This window comes from Nycticebus coucang, chromosome 3, assembly GCF_027406575.1.
Source record: "Nycticebus coucang isolate mNycCou1 chromosome 3, mNycCou1.pri, whole genome shotgun sequence".
Taxonomy (NCBI): Eukaryota; Metazoa; Chordata; class Mammalia; order Primates; family Lorisidae; genus Nycticebus; species Nycticebus coucang.
In genome coordinates this window covers 116,208,868-116,230,073 of record NC_069782.1, presented here as the reverse complement: position 1 = coordinate 116,230,073, position 21,206 = coordinate 116,208,868, and the positions used below count along the sequence as shown (strand labels likewise).

Sequence of the window (21,206 nt, the reverse complement as noted above, 5' to 3'; positions counted from 1 at the left end):
CACAACAACAGCAACAACAAAAATACCCAGGATGAGCTTTTAGAAAATCAAGTGCTCTTCTCAATCGCAATCAGAAGGGCTACTTCCAAAAATGTGAGGCTTATACCTTTGTTGTGGGAGTAAGGAAGTTTCCTTCAGGATGCTATTCCTCTGGTTATTCAGACAAACTGTATTTCAGAGAGAGCAGCGTACACTACACACCCACAGGGGAAAGTCTAAGGGTTCACACAGATCTTATTTTGTTTTATTCTTAACTCTGTGTTCAGTTTCCATACTGGAACAAGTTTTATAACTTTTAATTTTCCAGTAATAAAAACCACAGCCTCATGCAGGAACATGGAAATTCATAACTTTTAAATGAAAGCAATAAAAATTCACCAAAATGCCACTTCCCAAATATAACCATTGTAGAAGACAATTTGATATGACTGAGGACACTTCATAGTTAAAGATTCACCTAAATATCATGGTGGGTGTTTGTCTTAGGCACTGTGTTTCTAAGAAAAGATGTCTTCAGTAGTCTATTCAGGTTCCCTGTCACCACTATTCATTTGCCAATCAACCTGACTTACACACAGTGGGCTCACTCACATCTTATTCCGAGATGGCGTCTTTGCCTCATCTATTTCCATTTAAAGTGTTGGTTGACCTTTACAGTTCACATTTACTAGGATTCACATATACCCTTGTAAGATCTATGAACCAAGTGTATGGTGCCCCACGATCATACTAATGTACACAGCTATGGTTTAATAAAAAAATAAAGTGTTGGTTGATCATTTTTAATGGTTTTCAGCAGAAGATTATTTAAGGTTTTAAATTTCATGATTTAAAAATTGAAAAGGCCTATAATGGAATAATGGCACGGAATGCTCAGTATTCCCTCCAAGTACACTATGTTGATTGGCTACTTTTATCTGTTAAACACACAGATACAAAATAGCTCAAGTAGGGATCAAATTAAATCATTTGCTGAAAGGTGGATGGTCATTGGCTCACCTTAGAAAACTATTTCTAGAATAATATTACCTACCTGAGGAGCAAGTTTAATTCCTTGGGGTTTTAGAGTGACGGGATTCATCGGGGTGAGCTCCATTCCAGGTAAGATGTCATAGAGCTTATCTTCTCTCTTCTCTCCTTTGACCAGGTATCCACGTCCCAGGCCTGTGTATGCCAAATAGCCACGGCCGCCCAGTCCTCTCACTCCCGCAGCCCCTACAGGTACATTCATGTAAATTTCTAGGAATGTAAGAAGGCATTAAACTGAATCAAACCACCAGAAAATCACCCTGAATCTTACTGTAATGGAAAAGTTAGCCCACGTCACACTGATTATTGCCCTGAAGATGGGTTGGAATTCTAGTATTCTAATGTAATGAGGCCCAGCATAAGGTGAAGTTCAACATATGTGTGTGTCTCTTGCTCTCTTTTTAAACTACCTGTGGAAGAAAACAATGCCATCAAAGCTATGGATAAGGACATGAGCAATTTAAAAATTGGGGTATAGAGAGAAGTTTTTTGATTTCTGTCTTCAGTTGACCTTTTGTTGCCATTTTCTGTAGACTAATAGAGGCTGGGAATGTGTTTATGAAAACTTTCCAAGATAGTATTATATGACCACTTGCAGTGAAATCAGTCTTGCCTAGAGGTTGTCCCTGATCAGTACATGAGAAATGAATCCTAGCTTTCCCCTTATTGGAAAACCAACATTTAGAAAGCGTGCTTTAAAGGTCACCATCCCCTCTCTTAGGTTCTTTCATTGTGAGGCTTAAATTTCCATTGAGTTTCATGCATAGATTCCTTTTAATTTTGTTGCGCCATGTTGCTACTTCGATTTCCTACTGGTGGCATAAAGAGATAATAATTAAGTTGATTACCCTTCATCCATGAATGTTATTCATTGGTTTCTTTCTTGTTATAAGTTAGGCATTTTTTCCATTAGAGTGGAGTTTGTTTGTTTGTTTGTTTTTTCCACATCACAACTGGTTGACAATTTATATTTAATGTATGGACTGGTTAATGACATGATTTTACATTATAAATGCATAATGTTTCAATATCATCATATGGACAAGTTTCTAAAAACCTGTTAAAGGAAATTCTGATGACTTCTTTTGCATTACAATTTCTGGGAGAGTGATTGTCTTGTGATTAGGGAACTTTTAAAGCTGTTGAAGACTAGAGCTCCTAGGATGGTCAATTCAGTTCTTCTGAAAAATAGTAAAACACAGTAAGATAGTTTGTTCCCACAGTAATCTGGATATACCCTTTGCTTCTAAAGTCAAACTCCAAAATAAATTTAATTATACAGTTTGTTGAATTGCCCAAATTAGTGTCAGATTTAGAAGATAGAACTGGAGTTCTGTTGGCATTAGCCACATCCTAGAGCAATCAATTTTAAGGAGCCCAAAAGGCAGAGATAAACTAGTTTTTTGGAAATAAAAGATACATCTTACATATCTGTTAATCTATATTTATGATAATTTGTGATTTATATTTAAAGGTGGTGGTACATGTATATTGAAATGTTTTTGTTATCTGAAGTGATTGGTTTTCATTGGGCTATCCTCCTTTCCACTGAATGGGTTGTAACAAGTCACAGATGACTGCAAGCTGGTGGCCTAATGATACAGAAGATGCTACCAATTATGGAACTGGGTTTTAGTTTGTGCAAATTTTATGGGCCTGCGCAAAGGTCAAATTTGTGCACTAGGCTCATTGACACTATGTTCTGACCAAGTCTTTTCAATAACCAGTTGTAATGTGAAAAAATATTTCCCTGAAAGGAAGGATATTGATATAATGTTTGATTTTGAATAAACAATTTTCCAGTTCTTTTCCCCCCAGTGGACCCATGCAGTTAGTCTAAGACTATTGCCATGTAAATCATTTGAAATCTCAGGGTTAGTCTAAGGCGAGCACTGTCTGATGTTACCTCTAACAGAAGGGGCTCGGATAATGGCTCTGTTGCTGAGGTGTCCTTTGGTGGCTGGAAAATGAAGACTGGGGATTGTTGCATAGGCCTGGGGGGCATAGAAGACAGGAGCTCCAAGGTAGGTTGTGGTGGGGTCGTAAACGTGGCCCAAAGAGTAGGTGTACTCTCCTTGCAACGTGGTACCCCTTCCACCTGTGCCGCGGGTGTACCTAACGTAACTGTCCTTGTCCACTGGTTTGGCTAGGGTCACTTCGATAGGAGAACCATCCAGCACCTGTTACAGAGCAAGGAAGAGGCAGCATGAGATGATAAGAAGGCAACCAAGTGTGGCCGAGACCTCCTAACACGTCTCCCTCTCACTGACACACTGTTTGCTGGGTTTCATGACTGTTTTCGTTGTTCGCATCTTGTCTCTTTGCAGGTTTGTGTTTGTGTAGGTTTGTGCCAGCTGAATTGTCTGCAAGGCCAGATTTCTCATTATAATAGATTTTGTCCTGCGTTTCTCTGCCCTATCTGACAGCATTTGAAACTCAGTATTGTGTTTTAGTGATTTGGTTTAGATATCTCAAGAGCCAGGACAACATCTTATTAATCTTAATAGCCCAAGCTCTGCACAATGTCTTTCATTTCATAGACTTCCAACAATATTTATTGAATAAATGAATAATCACATCCAAAGCTCAATTCATCAAAATTCTCTTCTAATAGGCTTCCCTTCCTGACTTTCCTAACAGTCTCTCATATTGAAAACTTATAATGACTTGTCCTTCTTTTCACCCCTATCAACAATCAATTCCTGGGTCTATGAATTAATCCCCCATCGTTCTGTGAAGGGTTTTATATTTTATTCCCACCTTAGGTCAAGCCCTTATTCTGTCCCACTTGGCTAACTGCAATAGCTTTATAACTAGTTTCCATTACATCTCTCTCTCAAGTCTATAAAAAAGTCAATTTTTATTAGGTTTATTTCCTTAAATTGTAATTGTGATTATTACTTCCCTACATAAAAAAAACTTTAAAGCCTATCTTTGTCTAATGTATTAAATATATATATTCATACGTATACTGAAAAGCCTTCATAGGTTCTAGGAAAACTTGCTTTTGATTTTTCCATGCTACATTATAGTCAAATGTAATACTCTGTATTTAGTAATAAAATATACATATATTTAATAATATTGAATAAACTTTTACATGTTAAATGTAAACATTACTATAAAATATGTAGCTATAAAAAATTGGGAATTATTTGAATAATTTTCCATTGCTATTATACCAACGTAATTGTTTAGCATTTAATTGATGATTGGCAATCATTGTGTATATACAGGAAGGTTTCCAAATAGAGAAAACCTAACTTACAAATTGTTTTCAAAGTAATAACTTACAAATTATTTCAAAGTAATATTTTTTAAGATACTAAATATAATGATCAGGGAAGATGAAATAATGTCCCATAGACATGTATTTATATGCATTAGTTTTTGCTTTGCAGTTTTCTTCTGATATTTCAGAATCAGTACTTTTTTTCTTGATGTTTCCACGCAAACATTTTTGAGTTTGACTGGGCCCCTAAGAAGCTCATCTGCCAGAGACCTCCCTGTGTCTGAAGGACCCAGGCTGAGGGATCCTCCTTTGCCGTCCAGATCCCCTCCCACTGGTTCCAGCCTGTGCTCTGCTCTGGGAGGCTTCCTCACAGGACATCCTCCTCAGGGGTCTTGGGTGTTCTGGATTAGGACTAAATTTGGTCTATGGGGAACACTGGTAGGAGAAGAAAGAGGCAACAGTGAATTGGGGACATTGACTTTCCTGGCTCCCTCTTTGAGAGGTTACCTCAGGCTGGCTGTGTCCCTTCATCAACGATCACTACTTCTATCAAAGAGGCCTGCTCTACACCATCTCCACCTGTTCAGGATTCCTATTCTCCATCCTCTCGTGCTTTGACTCCAGAAATGCTATTAACTACAGGCGCTTGCATTCTCTTGTGATTGTGCTGTGCTCCACTCACATTTTTGCAATTAATTCCTTTGCCACGTGTTTTCTGTTGGGGCCCTGACTAATGCAAGATCAGCACATGTGCACTAAACTCCAACCAAACTACTCTCCCTGGTACTGTTCTCCAATCTTGCTTTTCTCAAATTTTGTGCCTCTTCTAAGGCTGCCTCCCCTTTTCATATTTTGTCTTTTGAAATTATACCCAATGTTTATAACTTCTCTTACATATCATCCTCACATCCATGTAGATTTTCTGATTCTTGATGACCTGCTGCTGCTTTTGCAATTTCTCACCATTTTTATCACTTTTTATGACACCTAATCCACCTAGTTTATACTTTGCACAGGTGTTAGTGTATTTGTCTTATTCCTCCAACAAACTTTTAGACTGTTGACCACTCATCTTTGGTTTATTGTTTTGGTATCCCAGATCTATTTCACATAATAAGTGGCCTACAGAAGGTTTTTAATGTTTACTGGATTGGTATGTAGATATTATATTGGTTTCCACACACTAATTTACAGTAAGGATATTGAAGCTAGTTTTCTCTCAGACCTTACTCTTGGCAAGGTGAACGATGCTAAGCCTTCCAGAGTTGAGAGGTCAAACAGCCATTTTGATATGTTTTTTTTGATAGTGAGCCTCTAAAATACTTATGTAGGTGATAATCTCTTTGAAGTAATAAGAGAAAATAGAAATTGGGGAAAACACCTTGAAGTAATCTACTCCAGACCCCTCTTCCTAAGGAAATTGAAGGCTAATGGCTTGCCCAAATTAGAACAAATTAGACCTAGAGTTGGACATATTAGATGCATCTTCATATTAGGCATCTTTTTTTTTTTTACTTTTTTTTTTTTTTTTTTTTTTTTTTGTAGAGACAGAGTCTCACTTTATGGCCCTCGGTGGAGTGCCATGGCATCACACAGCTCACAGCAACCTCCAACTCCTGGGCTTAAGCCATTCTCTTGCCTCAGCCTCCCGAGTAGCTGGGACTACAGGCGCCCGCCACAATGCCCGGCTATTTTTTTGTTGCGGTTCGGCCGGGGCCAGGTTTGAACCCGCCACCCTCGGTATATGGGGCCGGCGCCTTACTGACTGAGCCACAGGCGCCGCCCCATATTAGGCATCTTAAATGACTGAGGCAGCAGGGTCAGAGCCAGAGAAAGCTGGAGTAAGACAAACTTGCAGAAATGCTCTTTGGGGTAGAACGTCCACACCAAACTTGGATGAAACCCGTCCATATTTGTTCTTCGTCCTGCATTACCTTCCCATTTAAAGCTTTCATGGCCTCAATTGCATCGTCTCGGTTACTGAAGTGCACAAAAGCGTAGTCTCGAATTTTCTTCACCCTCTCCACAGCACCTGTAAATGAATGCGTGAAACTTGAGCTGGCACTGAAAATATCTTTTAGTACCTAGCTTCCAGGAGTTCTGATGGTTTTTTTTTGCAACCCAATATTTAAGGAAGATCTCATCAAGAATATTTAATAAGTCTAGGTTTAAAATTCTGCACATTCAGCAACAGCTTTTGTTTGTAATTTTTTTATGTTTTAATTTTTAAATAACATTTATAGTCTGATTTATTCTAATTAGTAATTTGTTAGATTTTAAGATTTTCAAGCTTAGAGATGGCATCTTACTTTGCATCTTATATAATATAAAGGATAGTACCTTATGCATGACAAAATATTTGTTGAATTGTTGGACTCAATTATTGGTTATCTTATAAATGTGTATTTAGGTGATTACCTTTTTAAGATTTATGGTCCCCCAATACTTTATCTCTTTTGTCTTATATAATAGAATTCAGAGTTTTAGGACAGACTTAGCGGTGATTTACTTTAAATTTTCTTCAATTTACTTATTTTTAACTTAAATATTAGGAAACTATGGTTCTGACAAGGTAAATGAGATATGAGTCTCATGGCTAGGAACTAGAACCAGATCTCCTATATCCTTATCTAATATTCTTCACATAAAAAAGAAAAGTTGTTTCTGAAAGAACATCTGAGAACCAAGACGGTTTTCTACCATACTCTCATATCTAAAAATTGGAAACAATGTGGATATCTACTGACTTGACTTTGAGGAATGTCTTATACGGAAACATTTCCACAGTATGTGCAAGGATCATGCGTAAGAATATCAATTACAGGTATACCACTGTCGAAATGGCAAAAAGAAAACACCTTAATGTCCATTTTCACGGGAGTGACTAAATCTGGTACATTTATCCAATACCAAGGAATATTTAAAGAGAACAAAATAGTATGTACAGGAAAAGATTTAAGTTGTATATTTAATTTTTAAAAAGTTATAAAATAATATAGCATTTATTTTTTTTTAATCCCAACCTACATATATGTGCACACAAGTATAAATATATAGAAAGCAAACTGGATGGATAGAGACCAAACTGTTAATAGAGATTACTTCAGGAATGGTTCGTATTTTAACTGATATACTTTGATATTTTATAAATATTTACAAAATGTATATTATTTATGTAATATAACAAACCAAACTTATTTTTACGTAGAGGAACTGCTAAACATGTTGATGGCAACATGTAAAAAATTGTTTTAAAGCTGTACCAAGATAGTTGAATGTTGTATTTGTAGAATATTGTTGCTTGCTCAATTTTAGAAATGGACTTTTTGTTTAGAGTGCAGGTAATATGGACACCTGTTTAACCACTATCAATCTAGCATGCCAATTCTTCCCTTTTAGCTCACACTCACATGGGTGTATTTTAAGAGACCAGCGAGACTGCATAGAATGAGACAGCATGCCAGGGAGGGGAAAAAATAAGTCTTTTCCTTTGTTTCCTATCAAAGTCTAGTTATCCACTTAGATTCAATGTCACAAAGGCAATTAGAGTCTCTACCACATGGTTCAATGACTGACTGTCTTTTTTGGGGGGAATAATAGTAGGCACTCAGTGTAAGAATAATTTAAAACCATGTGATACTTCTCTTTTCACTCCCCTCAGCAGTCAACCCCGGACTTCTTATGACAATAGTTATACAGAGCAAAATTGTCTGTATTGGCCAGACTGAGAAAATAAATGCAGGTACCTGAGAACATGAAGCGCGAGACACGTAATTAACTGAACTTCCAGTACGGTCTCTGTTCCTTTCAGTGTCAGGTGGAAGGATTGTTCTGACTGAACCCCAAGGCGTGTCTTGGTAATTGATAAGGAGGTGATGACCAACCGTGACCTCCACCTGTTTAGTCTTTGTTCTGTTCCTCCTTCCCTGTCATTCTCTGCCTCAGCTCCCCTCGTCTGTCAGCTCCCTGAGAACAGGATCTGTTTCAGAGGCATCTGGGCATCATCTTCACCCAGCTCTTGCCTATTGCCTCAGACACAGGGGCTACTCAGTAAACACACGTGGAATCAGGGAATATTTTCAGCCAATTCACACTCCTGCTTCTCTCCTCCACACTAGTTATGTGGCATTTCAGATGATAATGAATTTGGGTGTTGTGAAAGTCTCCTTGCAGATATTTGAAATCATCTTGCATTTTTTGAATGATCATGCTCAAACCTACCTGCTTTTGGAAAACTTAACATGTAAAAATTTGGCCTCCTAGAACAGAAAATTTAGAAAGAGTTTGTATCGTAAAAGATAGTTTTCTCTACAGTAGTATTCACCACATGGTAAAGAAGAAAAAGGCCCTCTGAAACCATGATACGAGGAAGCTGAAAATTTTTACTGTTTATTATCAACTTGTCAGCAACACACCGATTTCCCTGAGGAGAAACACACCTGTGTGCCAACAGAAAGCTTATCAAAGGGTTATGGTTCTCCAAGAGTGGTCCCCTGAGCAGCATCAGCTTTACCTGGGAGTTTAGTAGAAATGCAAATACTTGAGCCGCCCCAGATGGGCCAAGTGATGCATGTTTTAATCAGGAGATTCTGATGCTACCAAACCATTGCAGGAAAATCAGATTTTGTAGAATGCCTATAATTGAAACTTCAACAGACATCCGCCTGGCTACATTGGGGTAGAACAAACATGTTCAGGCCCCAGGTTTTATTCTGATTTTCATTTGTTTCTCTGGGTGGCAATATAGTATTTTTCAAGTTAATCATGGTTAAACGATACATGGTCAAACATTTGGGGGGAATTTTCAGGTTCCACTGAGGGATCTAAACTTTAAATAGAATTTTTAAAGAGTAAGTTGTCCTATTTCTCTCCACAGTTTTTTCAGATGAAGTGTTGCCTTGATACAGTAATACATCCTTTCCACTGAAAAAGAAACTAGTTAGCTCTGCTTTTACCTCTCAAGGTGGCGGATATATCTGCTAGTTGTTCACACTCTGCAATTCATGTTCTTTCGCACAATGCCAGAAAGAACAAGCCACACATCATTATAGAGCCCAGAGTTGTTCCAGCAGCCCCTGGATGTCCCTGGAATTGCTGGACACACTTCAGGCCTGAGAAGGAGCTAAACAGATTTGGCATTGATTATTTGCATTATAATTAATAGGCCCAGGCACACGTCTCTCTTCAACATGCCAATAGGTAGTATACAAACTAGGAAAGCTGATAACTAGTGACAAGGAAGCAGCCCTTTCATATTAACCAGCCTGGAGTCAAATCTCGGATCTGCCATGGGCTAGCGTGTGACCCTGGGTAAGCTACTTAACTACTCTGGGTCCTAGGTTTTTTAACCTAGAACAAACTGGAACTAATGAAGTAACCTGTAGTACGGGGCTGTCATGGTGAATAAAGGACATACACTGTAAAAGTGCTCACAGCAATGCCTGGCATGTAGTGAGGCAGCCAGCCATTTGCAGTTTCTATACTGGAACATGGATTCACAGCTCTTGATATGGAGCCACCACATTCTCCTAAAATGTCCAGGGAGGAAGATTTCCTGAGGCTCGAGGGAGACAGATCTTTGGTGAATCTTTAAAAAGGGAGAAATACTGCATAAATGATTCTTAGGCAGTTCCATGTTTTTAAGATTTCTACTAAAATGAAGCTATAGTTTAATGAGGCTAAAGTTACGGCTTCCAATTTCCTCTGCGGAATATTTAAGATATATTCCAACTTTTGTGCATTGTATATTGTTTTAAACATATTTTAATTACAAAATGAGTATATACTTGACAAAAAAAATAAAATCAGAACTGTATTGACTGAAAAAAAAAATTAAAAGGGAGAAATGACATCCTTACCGATTACCTTCAGAGCCTATCGTCAGCTTTATATATATTTATATATATATTTTTAATTATTTAAACTTTCACTTTTTAATGACACTTTATGACAGAGTTCTCCATTAAAATTTTGTTTATTTAACAAAGATATATTTCTGCTTTTCTCATGAGTAATGAGGAACTAATAGCTTTGAGAGGGGCATACAGAAGTATGTTTCAAGAAAGAGTTTAAAAGTTGTATTCTGTCAGAGAGTACTTGTCCCATTTTCAAGCGAACATTCCAGGATTTGTGAAAAATGAAATGGACTAATGTAGGCCAATCTATTGGAACTAAGTTGTAGATAAATGCGGTTTTGAAATGTTTGCAGTGGTTTTGCCCGTTCATTTCTTGCCATACGTCAGCTTTATATTTTGTTGCACCTGAAATAGCACCCGGAGTTGGAAACAGGAAACGTGAATGTATGAAATGTATATTCCCAGGTGGTTTTCACAGGATAGCACCATGAGCCATGCTTATCAGCAATTTAGAGAATTTGCCTGGAGACTGAGAAAGTCTCAGTTGTGAAAGGATGGTGCTATTTGATAAATCCAGGCCACTGTTGCCCAGAGTGTGTTCCAAGTACAACAATCCCACAGATGGTCTGCCCAAAAGATCCATGTTCCCAAAGTTTGGCAATTGGGGCACCTTACGAGACTAGATAGTTAAGTACCACTTTTTCTAGGATGAGTATTATCTACTAAAAGTTTGTAGAAGTTATGCTCTGGATTGTTCTAGGGAAATGCTAGTTTGGGTATCGTTTCCTAAAATGCTTTACTTGTCTCGGTGTTGCAGCTCCTATATCGAGAAGAAAGAGGTGGGGAGTCAATCTCTTTGCTTAGAATTGATACTGAAAAGTATTCACAGATGAATAGCAACTAATTATCCTGTCTGCCTTCATTGTAGTCCTTTCCCTTCCTCTTTACCCAAATAAGTTTCTTAGGATTAATTGCTACCTTCTTATTTATGTACCTAAAGTACAAGGATGTTTCATTGGTTCTCAACTGGAAGTAATTTTTCCCGCCCCATTTCCCACCTACATATTGGAGGTGGGTACTCGTATCTATTGGGTAGTACCCTGGGATGTTGCTAAACCCCCTGTAATTCACAGGACAGAACCCCCCACCTCCAAACAAAAAATTCTTCCCAAATGTCATAGTGCTGAGGTTGAGAAACCCTTCATCAGATAAGCATAAAATTACAATATTGATAAATGTTGTAGGACCGTATGTTCCAATTTTCTCATCCAAAAATAGGAATGTGGTTTGAGTACTCTGCATGCAATTTTGAGAAGAAGCTAAATAAAAGCTACCCTTGTTTAAAGTTATGGGAAGTCATCTCAAGCATGAGTGCTTTTCAAGTACATTTGGAAAAAATGATCTTATCTGTATGTCCTACCTGGTTTAACATTGTTGAATTCCTTTTCAATCATCTCTTCAGAGGTAGCCAGCATAAGGTTTCTGACATACAGGATTTTCACTGACGACATTGTGTCTTCGTCAACTTCTACTTCTGGCTCCGCCCAGTCCACTGCAATCGGATGTCCCCATAACTGAATTCTTCCTGTTGAAAATGGTCACCTGAATATGATTAGTTATGTAGAAATTGGTACAACATCATCTTAGTTTATAGTGATGGCTTTTTTTTTTTTTTTTTATTGTTGGGGATTCATTGAGGGTACAATAAGCCAGGTTACACTGATTGCAATTGTTAGGTAAAGTCCCTCTTGCAATCATGTCTTGCCCCCTTAAAGTGTGACACACACCCAGGAGTGATGGCTTTTTAAATGGAACTGCCCCTGAGGTTTTGGATGAGCAAAATGACCAGTAAAATGGGTAATTATTGATTTTAAGAGACATTCCAAATAAATACAGGAGTTGGCTAGAAGGGAGTTCTGTCTGACTAGCGGCTTATAATGATTGAATATGAAGGGAACCAGGATGCAGTTTGAGAAAGAACAGAAATGAGGCAGCGTTGGGCACATTTGGCTCTTTAGCTTTCATAGGATGAAATATCAAGGTAAAATACCAACAGAGAAAGGAAAAGAATGGATTTAGGGCTCAGACATAGTCTGACTCTGTAGAACATTTAAAAAGTTACTAGGAAATATGTCTGCTGCTGTTAGAATCTGTGTTGCTATATTGGCCAGGCACCACCACGGAGATGTCCAAAAAATGGTGGTGCGTGGGTGGGGGTAGCGAGCACTCCTAGTTTGTCTTTTGTCCCCTGAATTTGGTCTGAGCTCAGACAAACTGTGGTTCCTCCTCATTTTCTGTCACAACAGGACTAACTTGGGAACCTGAAGAAAAAAAAATTTTTTTTATCCAAATTAAGAAGACAGGGGAGGAGCAGAAGCATATAATGAGAAATTGATGTCTTAATAAAAGGGTAATTGTTACCTGTGATGACATATTTTTGTATTCCTACAATTACGATTTGTTGAGTGTCTTGTACCACCATGTATACTACATGTTTCCCAGGGACTATCTCAGTTCCTTCTCTCAGTAACCCTGTGAGGAGGGAAATGCCTCCCACTGTTATTGAAGAGGAGGTGAGCTTGAGAGAGGATCACTTGCCCAGACCTGTTTCATTTTACCACCTTCCCCCTTTGCTTTTTGATATACACAGCTCCTGTATCCATAAACAGTGCAAATCCTGTCGAAGTCACAAGAGGAGAATCAGAGTCAACTCAAATTCTACAATTTTGTGAGAAATCTAGTCAGTTTCTTTTTTTATTGTTCGGAAACAAGCTACAAAGCTTGAAAGGACAAAATCCAGAATTGTTGGAATGGTAAGGGTTTAGTTTAATTATTATACATGGGAGGCCAATTATTTTCAATCAAAATGAATCTTTTTATTCCTTGAAAAACAATGAAAGTGTCTGTGGCATAGGTGTGCTAAAACCCAAGTGAAGGACAAGTACATCCTAAGGGGCTAACTGGTCCCAGATAGGCTGATGCTTCGTTGCATCCTAGGGCAGGTTTTCTTTATTAGGCTCTTCCCTTCACTCTTCTCTCTTCCCTGTACCTTCCTTTTCTTTTTGTCTTTTCCTTTCCTTCCTTCCCTTCAATTCTTTCTACTTCCCTCCACTTCTTTCTCTATGTATTACACAGACTTTGCTGTTGACCTTATCCCAAGATCCCCCAGGCTCCCAAGTAAATAGCCCATACTGGATAAACTTTCAACAGTGCTGGAATCTGGATTCCACCCAGTGGTTTGCTGGAGCCAGTATCTATCCACTTGAATAGATTGTTAAATTTTTAGATTTTTTTCCTTCCCAACTTTATTAAGAAATAATTGCTAATAAAAATAAATTTCTGATGTATAATATATTTTGATATATGTATATACTGTAAAATGATTAAATGAAGATAATTAACAGCTCTATCACCTCATATTCTTTTGGGTGGTAAGAACATTTAAGATCTACTCTCTTAGCAATTTTCAAGTATATAGTACATAACTATAGTCACCATGTTGTACAATAGATTTCCAGAACTTGTTCATACTAACTGAAACTTTGTACCCTTAACCAGTATCTCCTCCTACTTCCCCCACTCCCATCCCAAGCCCTGGTAACTACCATTCTACACTTTGTTTCCATGAAATTAACTTTTTAGGATTCTGCTTATAGGTGAGATCATGCAGTATTTGTCTTTCCATGCCTGGTTTATTTCGCTTAGTTCATGCATGTTATCACAAGTGAAATTATTTCCTTATCTTTTAAGATTGAAAAAATTCTATTGTAACTAATAAGAAAATTTAGAAAAGCTGAAATCCACAAAACCAGCATAAAAGATCCATTGTGTTTCTATACACTATCAACAGACTATCTGAAAAAGAAATCAAGAAAAGAACCTCATTTAAAATAGCATCTCCTCATAAGAAATACATTTAATAAAAATGACAAAACATCTTCACACTTAAACTATACAACACTCATGAAATAAAATGAAGAAGAAATAAAATAGATATCTCATGTTCATGGATTAGAAGAATTGTTATTGTCAAAAGGTTCACACTACCCAGAGCAGAACAATCTAGATTCAGTGTAATCACTACCAAAATTCTAATCACATTTTTCATAGAAATAGAAAAGAAAACTTCTAAAATTTTGTGTGGAATCACAAAAGACCCTATCCAAAGCAATGCAATACAAAGGTCTAAGCTGGAGGCCCCACACTAGTTGATTTCAAAATACATTACAAAGCTATAGTAACCCAAACAATATAGTACTAACATGGAAATAGACATATAGACCAATGGAATGGAATAGAGTCCAGAAGCATATCCAAGCATTTATGGCCAGTTAACCTTTAACAAAGGTCTAAGAACATCCAATGGGGAAAGGACAGTCTTTTCAACAAATGGTGTAGAGAAAACTGGATAACCATAGGTAGAATGAAATGGTGTCATTACCTTTTACACAAAAATCAATTCAAAATGGATTAAAGACTTACGTAAAAAATCTGAACCTGTAAAACTGCTGGAAGAGAACATAGGGAAAATTTCATGACATTGGTCTGGGCAGTAAGGTTTTAGATATGACCCCAAAAGCACAGGGAGCAAAAGGAAGAAAAAATATTGCATGAAACTAAAAAGCTTCTGCACAGAAAATCAAGGAATAGTGAAGAGACAACCTAAAGGATAGGAGAAAAAAAGATGTGAAGTCACTACTTTTTTTTTTTTTTTATGGCTGACTCTTTTGTATTAACCTGGATGGAATTGAAACACATTCTTCTCATTAAAGCATCACAAGAATGGAAAAGCAAATATCCAGTGTACTCAATACTAATATGAAGCCAGAGGACAATCTAATTCACACTCACATAGGAGTAAAATTCAATTCAAGTTGTGGGGAGGGGGAATGATGGAAGAGGGAGGGGAGAAGAGGGGGATTGGTATGTTCCCACTTAATGGGCACAATGTAGGGGTGTATGGCACACCTTTTGGGTGAGGGACACAACTATAAGATGGAATCAACTTAGCAAATTCAAATATTGGGACCTGGTTGTACCTCACATTAACTTGAAATAAAGAAATGGAGAACATACTTGTAAATCTTATGTCTGATAAGGAGTTAATATCCACACAAATGGCCAATAGGTATGTGAAAAAAATGCTCAACATCACTAAACATCAGGGAAATACAAATATAAACTATAATAAGATATCACCTCACACCTGGTAGAATGGCTAAAAGATAATGTCAACAAGGATTTGAGGAAAAGGGAACCCTTGTACAATGTTGGTGGAAATGTAAATTGGTTCTATCATTATGAAACACAACATGGAGGTTCCTCAAAAAGTTAAAAATAGAATTACTGTATGATACAGTAATAATCACCTTACTGGCCCTACTGGGTATGTATGTATGTATATAAATAGATAGATAGATATAAATGGCCAAAGTGGGTTGATTACTTGAGCTCAGGAGTTCAAGACCAGCTTGAGCAAGAGCAAGACCTGGTTTCTAAAAATAGCCGGGTGTAGTGGCGGGCACTTATAGTCCCAGCTACTTGGGGGGCTGAGGCAAGAGGATCACTTGAGCCCAAGACTTTGAGGTTGCTGTGAACTATAATGTCACAGCATTCTACAGCAGACAAAAAAAAAAAATGTTAAAGAGATATCTGCATTCCCATGTTCATTGCAGCACTATTCACAATGGCCAAGATATGGAATCAATATGGAATCAACCTAAGTGTTCATCAACGGAAAATGGGTGAAGAAATTATCAGAATTTTTTGACGTCACATTGGTGACTTGAAATCAAATACAGCTGGAGTGTTAATACTGTGGAAATTGGCAAATGCTACAAAGCAGGGCTTTTGTTTTTCCCTTGGGAGCTGGCTGTTAAAAGATTTACCAGTCCATTACTGACCTCTGGACTGTCCTTCCTAACTCTGATGTGATGGTCTGGACCTTAGCATTTTAAAAGTAGCTCAGTTAATTTTAACATGCAACCAAAGTTGAGAACCACTTCTCTAACTTTTGCCTTCTCAGCCTGGAACCACTGCAAACCTCACGTGGTCCTGACTGGCTGTGTAAGGCTAAAGGGAACAGAAATAAGGGCAAGTGTGGGAGACACTGATTTCCCTGAGACATCCCTGAGAAGGCCCATGGTGAAAGTGTTACAGACTGATTTGAGAACATAGTTTTTGAAGTAAGACAAGTTCTAATACCGGAACAATGATTCTGGCTAAGAAAACATACCCTTTCTAAGTATCCATTACCTTGTCTATGATATTAGGATGATAAAAGTTGTGAAGACAAAAAAAGATGATTCCGATAAGAAACTCAGTTTAGGGCCATTCTCACTGGGGTTAGATAATACCTCAGGGTGGTTTTGATTTGCATTTCTCTAATAATTAGGGACGATAAGCATTTTTTATATGTTAGCCATCTGTCTTCTTTAGAGAAGGTTCTAGTCATCTCTCTTGCCCAGTGATCTAAGGGTTTGTTGACTTTTTTAATGTTTATTAATTTGAGTTCTCTGTAGATCCTAGTTATCAAGCTTTTGTCTGAATCAAAATATGCAAAAAATCCTTTCCCAATGTGTAGGTTGTCTATTTGCTTTGGTTGTTGTTGCCTTAGCTGTACAGAAGCTTTTCAGTTTCATTAAGTGCCATTTGTTTATTTTTGTTGTTGAGAATGGTCCTCATCACCAAGTCTCAAAACTGCAGATGCTGGCATGGATGTGGAAAGAAGGGAACACATTTACACTGCTGGTGGGACTGTAAACTAATACAACCTTTTTGGAAGGAAGTATGGAGAAACCTCAAAGAACTCAAGCTTGACCTCCCATTTGATCCTGAAATCCCATTGCTGGGCATCTACCCAGAAAAAAATCCTTTACCACAAGGACACTTGCACTAGACTGTTTATTACAGCTCAATTTACAATTGCCAAAATGTGGAAACAGCCTAAATGCCCACCAACCCAGGAATGGATTAACAAGCTGTGGTATATGTATGTACACCATGGAATACTATTCAGCCACTAAAAAAGATGGAGACTTTCCATCCTTTGTATTAACCTGGATGGATGTGGAACACATTATTCTTAATAAAGCATCACAAAAATGGAGAAATAAGAATCCTATGTACTCAATTCTGATATGAGAACAATTCAGGTCCTAGTACAGTGGGGGGTGGGGGATGGGGAGAGCTGAGAAAGGGAAGGAGGAAGGGGGTGGGGGTCAAGAGATGTGGTGCACCTTTTAGGGGCAGGACGCAAATGGAAGAGGGTCTCTAACACAAGCAATCAGTGTAACCTGGTTCTGTGTACCCTCAATGAATCCCCAACAATAAAAATAAAAAGACATTTAGTTTATCACTTTTAAATGATGACCAATACACTCACACACAACCCCCGTCCCCCCCAAACCGAAAAGTCCCCAACACACTCTCCTTTTAATATTTTGCCTTTTTTCTTGGTGCATGTAGTTTCTTCAGAACATGCACTCTTTCAATGCAGTGGTTAGGTCACATGTTTTTTAAGAATGTCCCATGTCATTTACAAGAGAGCAGCGTATGTTCCACATGCCTAATAAATGACTACCTCGTGGTTCCCAGGTGTTGTTATTTACATGGTATGCAGAAGAATGCCCTGTATCATTAGCTGATAGATTTAGCACTGGATCACAAAATTTGAACAATGGACTCATCTGGTAAACTTAAAACACCTGTGCCCCAGCTCTATACCCCAGTGAAACAGAGTCAATTGATAAGGGTACCAGCGTTATTTAGAAGCCTTCCAGATAATTCTAGCATGCAGCCCTGATGGACAACCATAGATTTAGATCCTGGGTCTCACCTGTGGTCTGAGGTGCCTTTGCGTCCTAGGAACTCATTATAAATGAAAATTATCTGGCCCTGCACCAAACGCATGGAATCAGGTGGTGGGGTTTAGCAGTCTATGGTTCAATAGGCTCTCCAAGTGATTTCTGATGATGTCTGATGATGATGCTAAATTTTTTTCTTTGGAGCATCCCAAGCCCAGAGAATGTCTTTACAGCCTGTGAGTTGGATGCAACAACTTTGTCTTGTACACACTCTACACATATAAGATTTGTCAAGAGGAAGCTGTCGCTGCCAGGAGAGGAGGTGAGTGGCTGGGAGCATTCACTTCACTTAAGACCACAGTTTTCTGTCTCTACATCTGGATCAAGGAAGAAAGAAAAGCTGCTTGTGGTCCTTTCTCATCAACTTTCTTAAAAGAGCTCTTTGTTCTTTACAACCAGGCTCTCCAGGGAGCTGATAATTCCTGAAATCCTTTGTTGTCATTGAGTAACAGGTAGAATGATCTACGGGGTGGATGGATTTTGTTCTCAGGTCTCATTAGGAGTGAAGTGGGCTGGCTGGCTGGCTGGCTCATTTGCTGCTGGGCCTCCCCTTGTTGGTCTGCAGATGAGGCAGCCAGACTAAAATCCAGTGGCATGGAACCCAGTCGAGGCTAGCTTAAAGGGCTGTAGTGAGGGGGTTTGTCTGGGATCCCGGTGAATATAGGGAGTGAGTGGAGAGAGTGAGACAGCCTCTCTATGTTGACTGTCCAACATAGAGGGAATCCATAAGGAAGATTTAGGAGCTTGTGTGGAAGCATAACAAAGGGCTTAAGAATTTCTGAAGCACAGCTGCTTAGCCTTGCTGGGCCTAGTCAGCTCAACTTATGTAGAGACAGAAGCTCTTTTTGGTGAGGCAATATGCTGATTTTTTTGAAGAGATGAAGAAGCTTTCAGGAGTTCAGACTCTAGAAACACTGATTGTCTAGACCCTGAAAACTGTCTTTCTTTTACATCCTTCATGCCATTCTCCCCAACCCCCAAAATGACTTTACATAGCTGTTTCTATAGACAATGATGGCTGCTTTAATTGAGGGAGGAAAGTGACTCATTCAAGGCTCGAATAGTGGCCGTGGAGTTCTCAAGGAGGTGCTGGCTGAGCTGGGGTGAATGTCCTGAGCAAAGGAAGGGCAGGTCTATTCTAGAAAAGGATGGAGCATTAGAAATAAAGGGATAGAAATGAACATGGCGGTTATTAGGACATCGAGGAGTCTGATAGAAAGGAGGGTTTTTTTTTGGGAAATAGAAGATAGCAAATATGGTTGTAAAGGACTGGGGGCGTGAATGAGAGGCTTTGAATAACAGGCTCAGAGATTTAGTCCTTATATATGGCAAGGAGTAGGTGGCACTATGGTAGAGGTTGAATCCCTACCATTTGTAAGAACTTGTTGAAAGAATGATAAGATACTCTGGAGACTTTTATCTGGTGGTCATATTCATGATGGGGTAGCCAGAGGGTAGAGAGGATAATAAAGAGCAGAGCTGGGAGAATAATAGAGACCTTGAAAAAATTATCTAAAGTTTAGAATAGAGGCATTTAGACTACACCAGAGGCCTGAGAACAGAATAGTTATGAGAGTCTTTTCAGTGGTGGAATTATCGGTGTTGAAGGTGAGAGAATTGAAGCATATAGTTAAATATTAAGTCCAGATTACCAAGAGACTATACATGGTCCATGAGTCTGTAATTTAGATGACTTGAGCATTGGGTGGTGAAGAATGAAGAAGTTGTGGATGAAAAACTCATCATTAAAAATCTCCACCTTTCTAATCGAGTCAGCAATTTTTGGAGCTATCTCATATACATTTTTTTTTCACTTTAAACTACTTCCATGACAATATTTTTTAGAAACTTTCTTTAAGCTATAATTGGTGGAGTCTTTTAAACTCAGGAATTGAAGGTTATTGCCCAAATGTGACCTATCCTGTGGTGTAGCACCTACCAAAGAAAGGTGTCTTTCTAAGAAGGGATTTTATTTCTCTTTTCTCAAATTACACAGAAATTATTAGACATCAGGGAGGCATAATATATCGCTTAATTGTCACTGGGACAATGTATCACTTGAAATTTATTATTTCTGCACTATAATGGATAATAGGTCCTGTTTCTAATAAGCCTGATGAAATTTATACACAAAATAATTAGCATATATTTAATTTGAAGGCCACTCTTCACTTTAAGGATTTATCATAGGATTGTTATCAGTTAAGATTCTGGAATTCTCCAGTCCATGTAAATTAGATTCAATGCACAGAGGGAACATTTTTCAAACCTCACTCTGTGAAAACTTTAGGGAAATGAGTCAACCGTGAGATGGAAAAGATCATCAAAGATATAGGGAATCCCCCAAACCCCAAATAAAAAGCAAATAAAAACCCCACTTGTTTGGTCTGCTGAGTCAGGCAGGATGGAGCAGAGAAGTCTCATCTCTGAGAATGGGGTTGCTAACCTGGCAGCAGCTTCCTGCGGGCCATGGCGGCTGCCCGATGGCTCTCATACTCCACAAAGGCAAAGCCCCTGTTTTTGCTTTTATCTGCAGCACTTGGGTAGACGATGACATCAACAACCCCTTCGGTGACCTTTCTTATCTCCGATAAGATTTCTTCTCTCTTTTTGGTTTTTGGGATCCCCCCAACAAACAACCGGCAATTATCCACACTGGCACAAACCCCCAGGAGGCGTCCATTTCTGCAAAAAGAGCAGGTATTTGACAGATGAGAATCTTTGTGTGATTAAGGTTGAAGGCTGAGTTTGCAAATGTATGGTCTTGGGTCTGGTGTGGTCTGCAGATGCAGGATGTTTGTTCTTCCAAGTGTTGAAACCATGTTGGGACCACTGTGGTTATTTTTAAGAGATCATTAGTTGTGTCAACATAGGTTGTACATTTTTCAAAGGAAAAATATTATGTGATGCTGAGAGGCACCTGCTCTCTGTAGACACCTGTGGATTCACCCATTGTCATCCTGCTCACGTTCCCTGCTGTGTCCCAGTCCTTAGGTCCCTCCACCTGGCCTTTGTCACTCATGTCCTGTACCTGGCCCTGCAGGCATTTGAATTTGCAACCCCTGATGTTCCCTTTCTTTTCTGGCCAAAGAGAAAAGCTGTACTGATGTGATCTTTATTCAAAGTAGAAAAAATCTTTATACTTGAACAGGTTTTCACATATTATTTGGTCCACACAACAGTCCTATGTGGTGGGCAGATGAACTGGAGACTCCAAGAATCCTT

The 21,206-nt window shown here is 38.6% G+C and overlaps 1 protein-coding gene across 5 annotated transcripts in view; it reads right to left on the bottom strand.

Moving 5' to 3' along the window:
- Window positions 1-21,206, bottom strand: part of A1CF (APOBEC1 complementation factor) — an 86,201-nt gene that overhangs the window by 11,566 nt on the left and 53,429 nt on the right. For 3 of the 5 annotated variants that reach the window (XM_053583843.1, XM_053583844.1, XM_053583847.1), the window contains 5 exons: window positions 20,428-20,666; window positions 11,537-11,701; window positions 6,196-6,293; window positions 2,936-3,209; window positions 1,034-1,239 (listed from right to left, as the gene is read on the bottom strand). In XM_053583843.1, coding sequence (XP_053439818.1) covers window positions 1,034-1,239; window positions 2,936-3,209; window positions 6,196-6,293; window positions 11,537-11,701; window positions 20,428-20,666 — 982 coding nt within the window. The remainder of the gene's footprint in view (window positions 1-1,033; window positions 1,240-2,935; window positions 3,210-6,195; window positions 6,294-11,536; window positions 11,702-20,427; window positions 20,667-21,206) is intronic. The other 2 variants (XM_053583845.1, XM_053583846.1) reach the window with 1 other exon arrangement.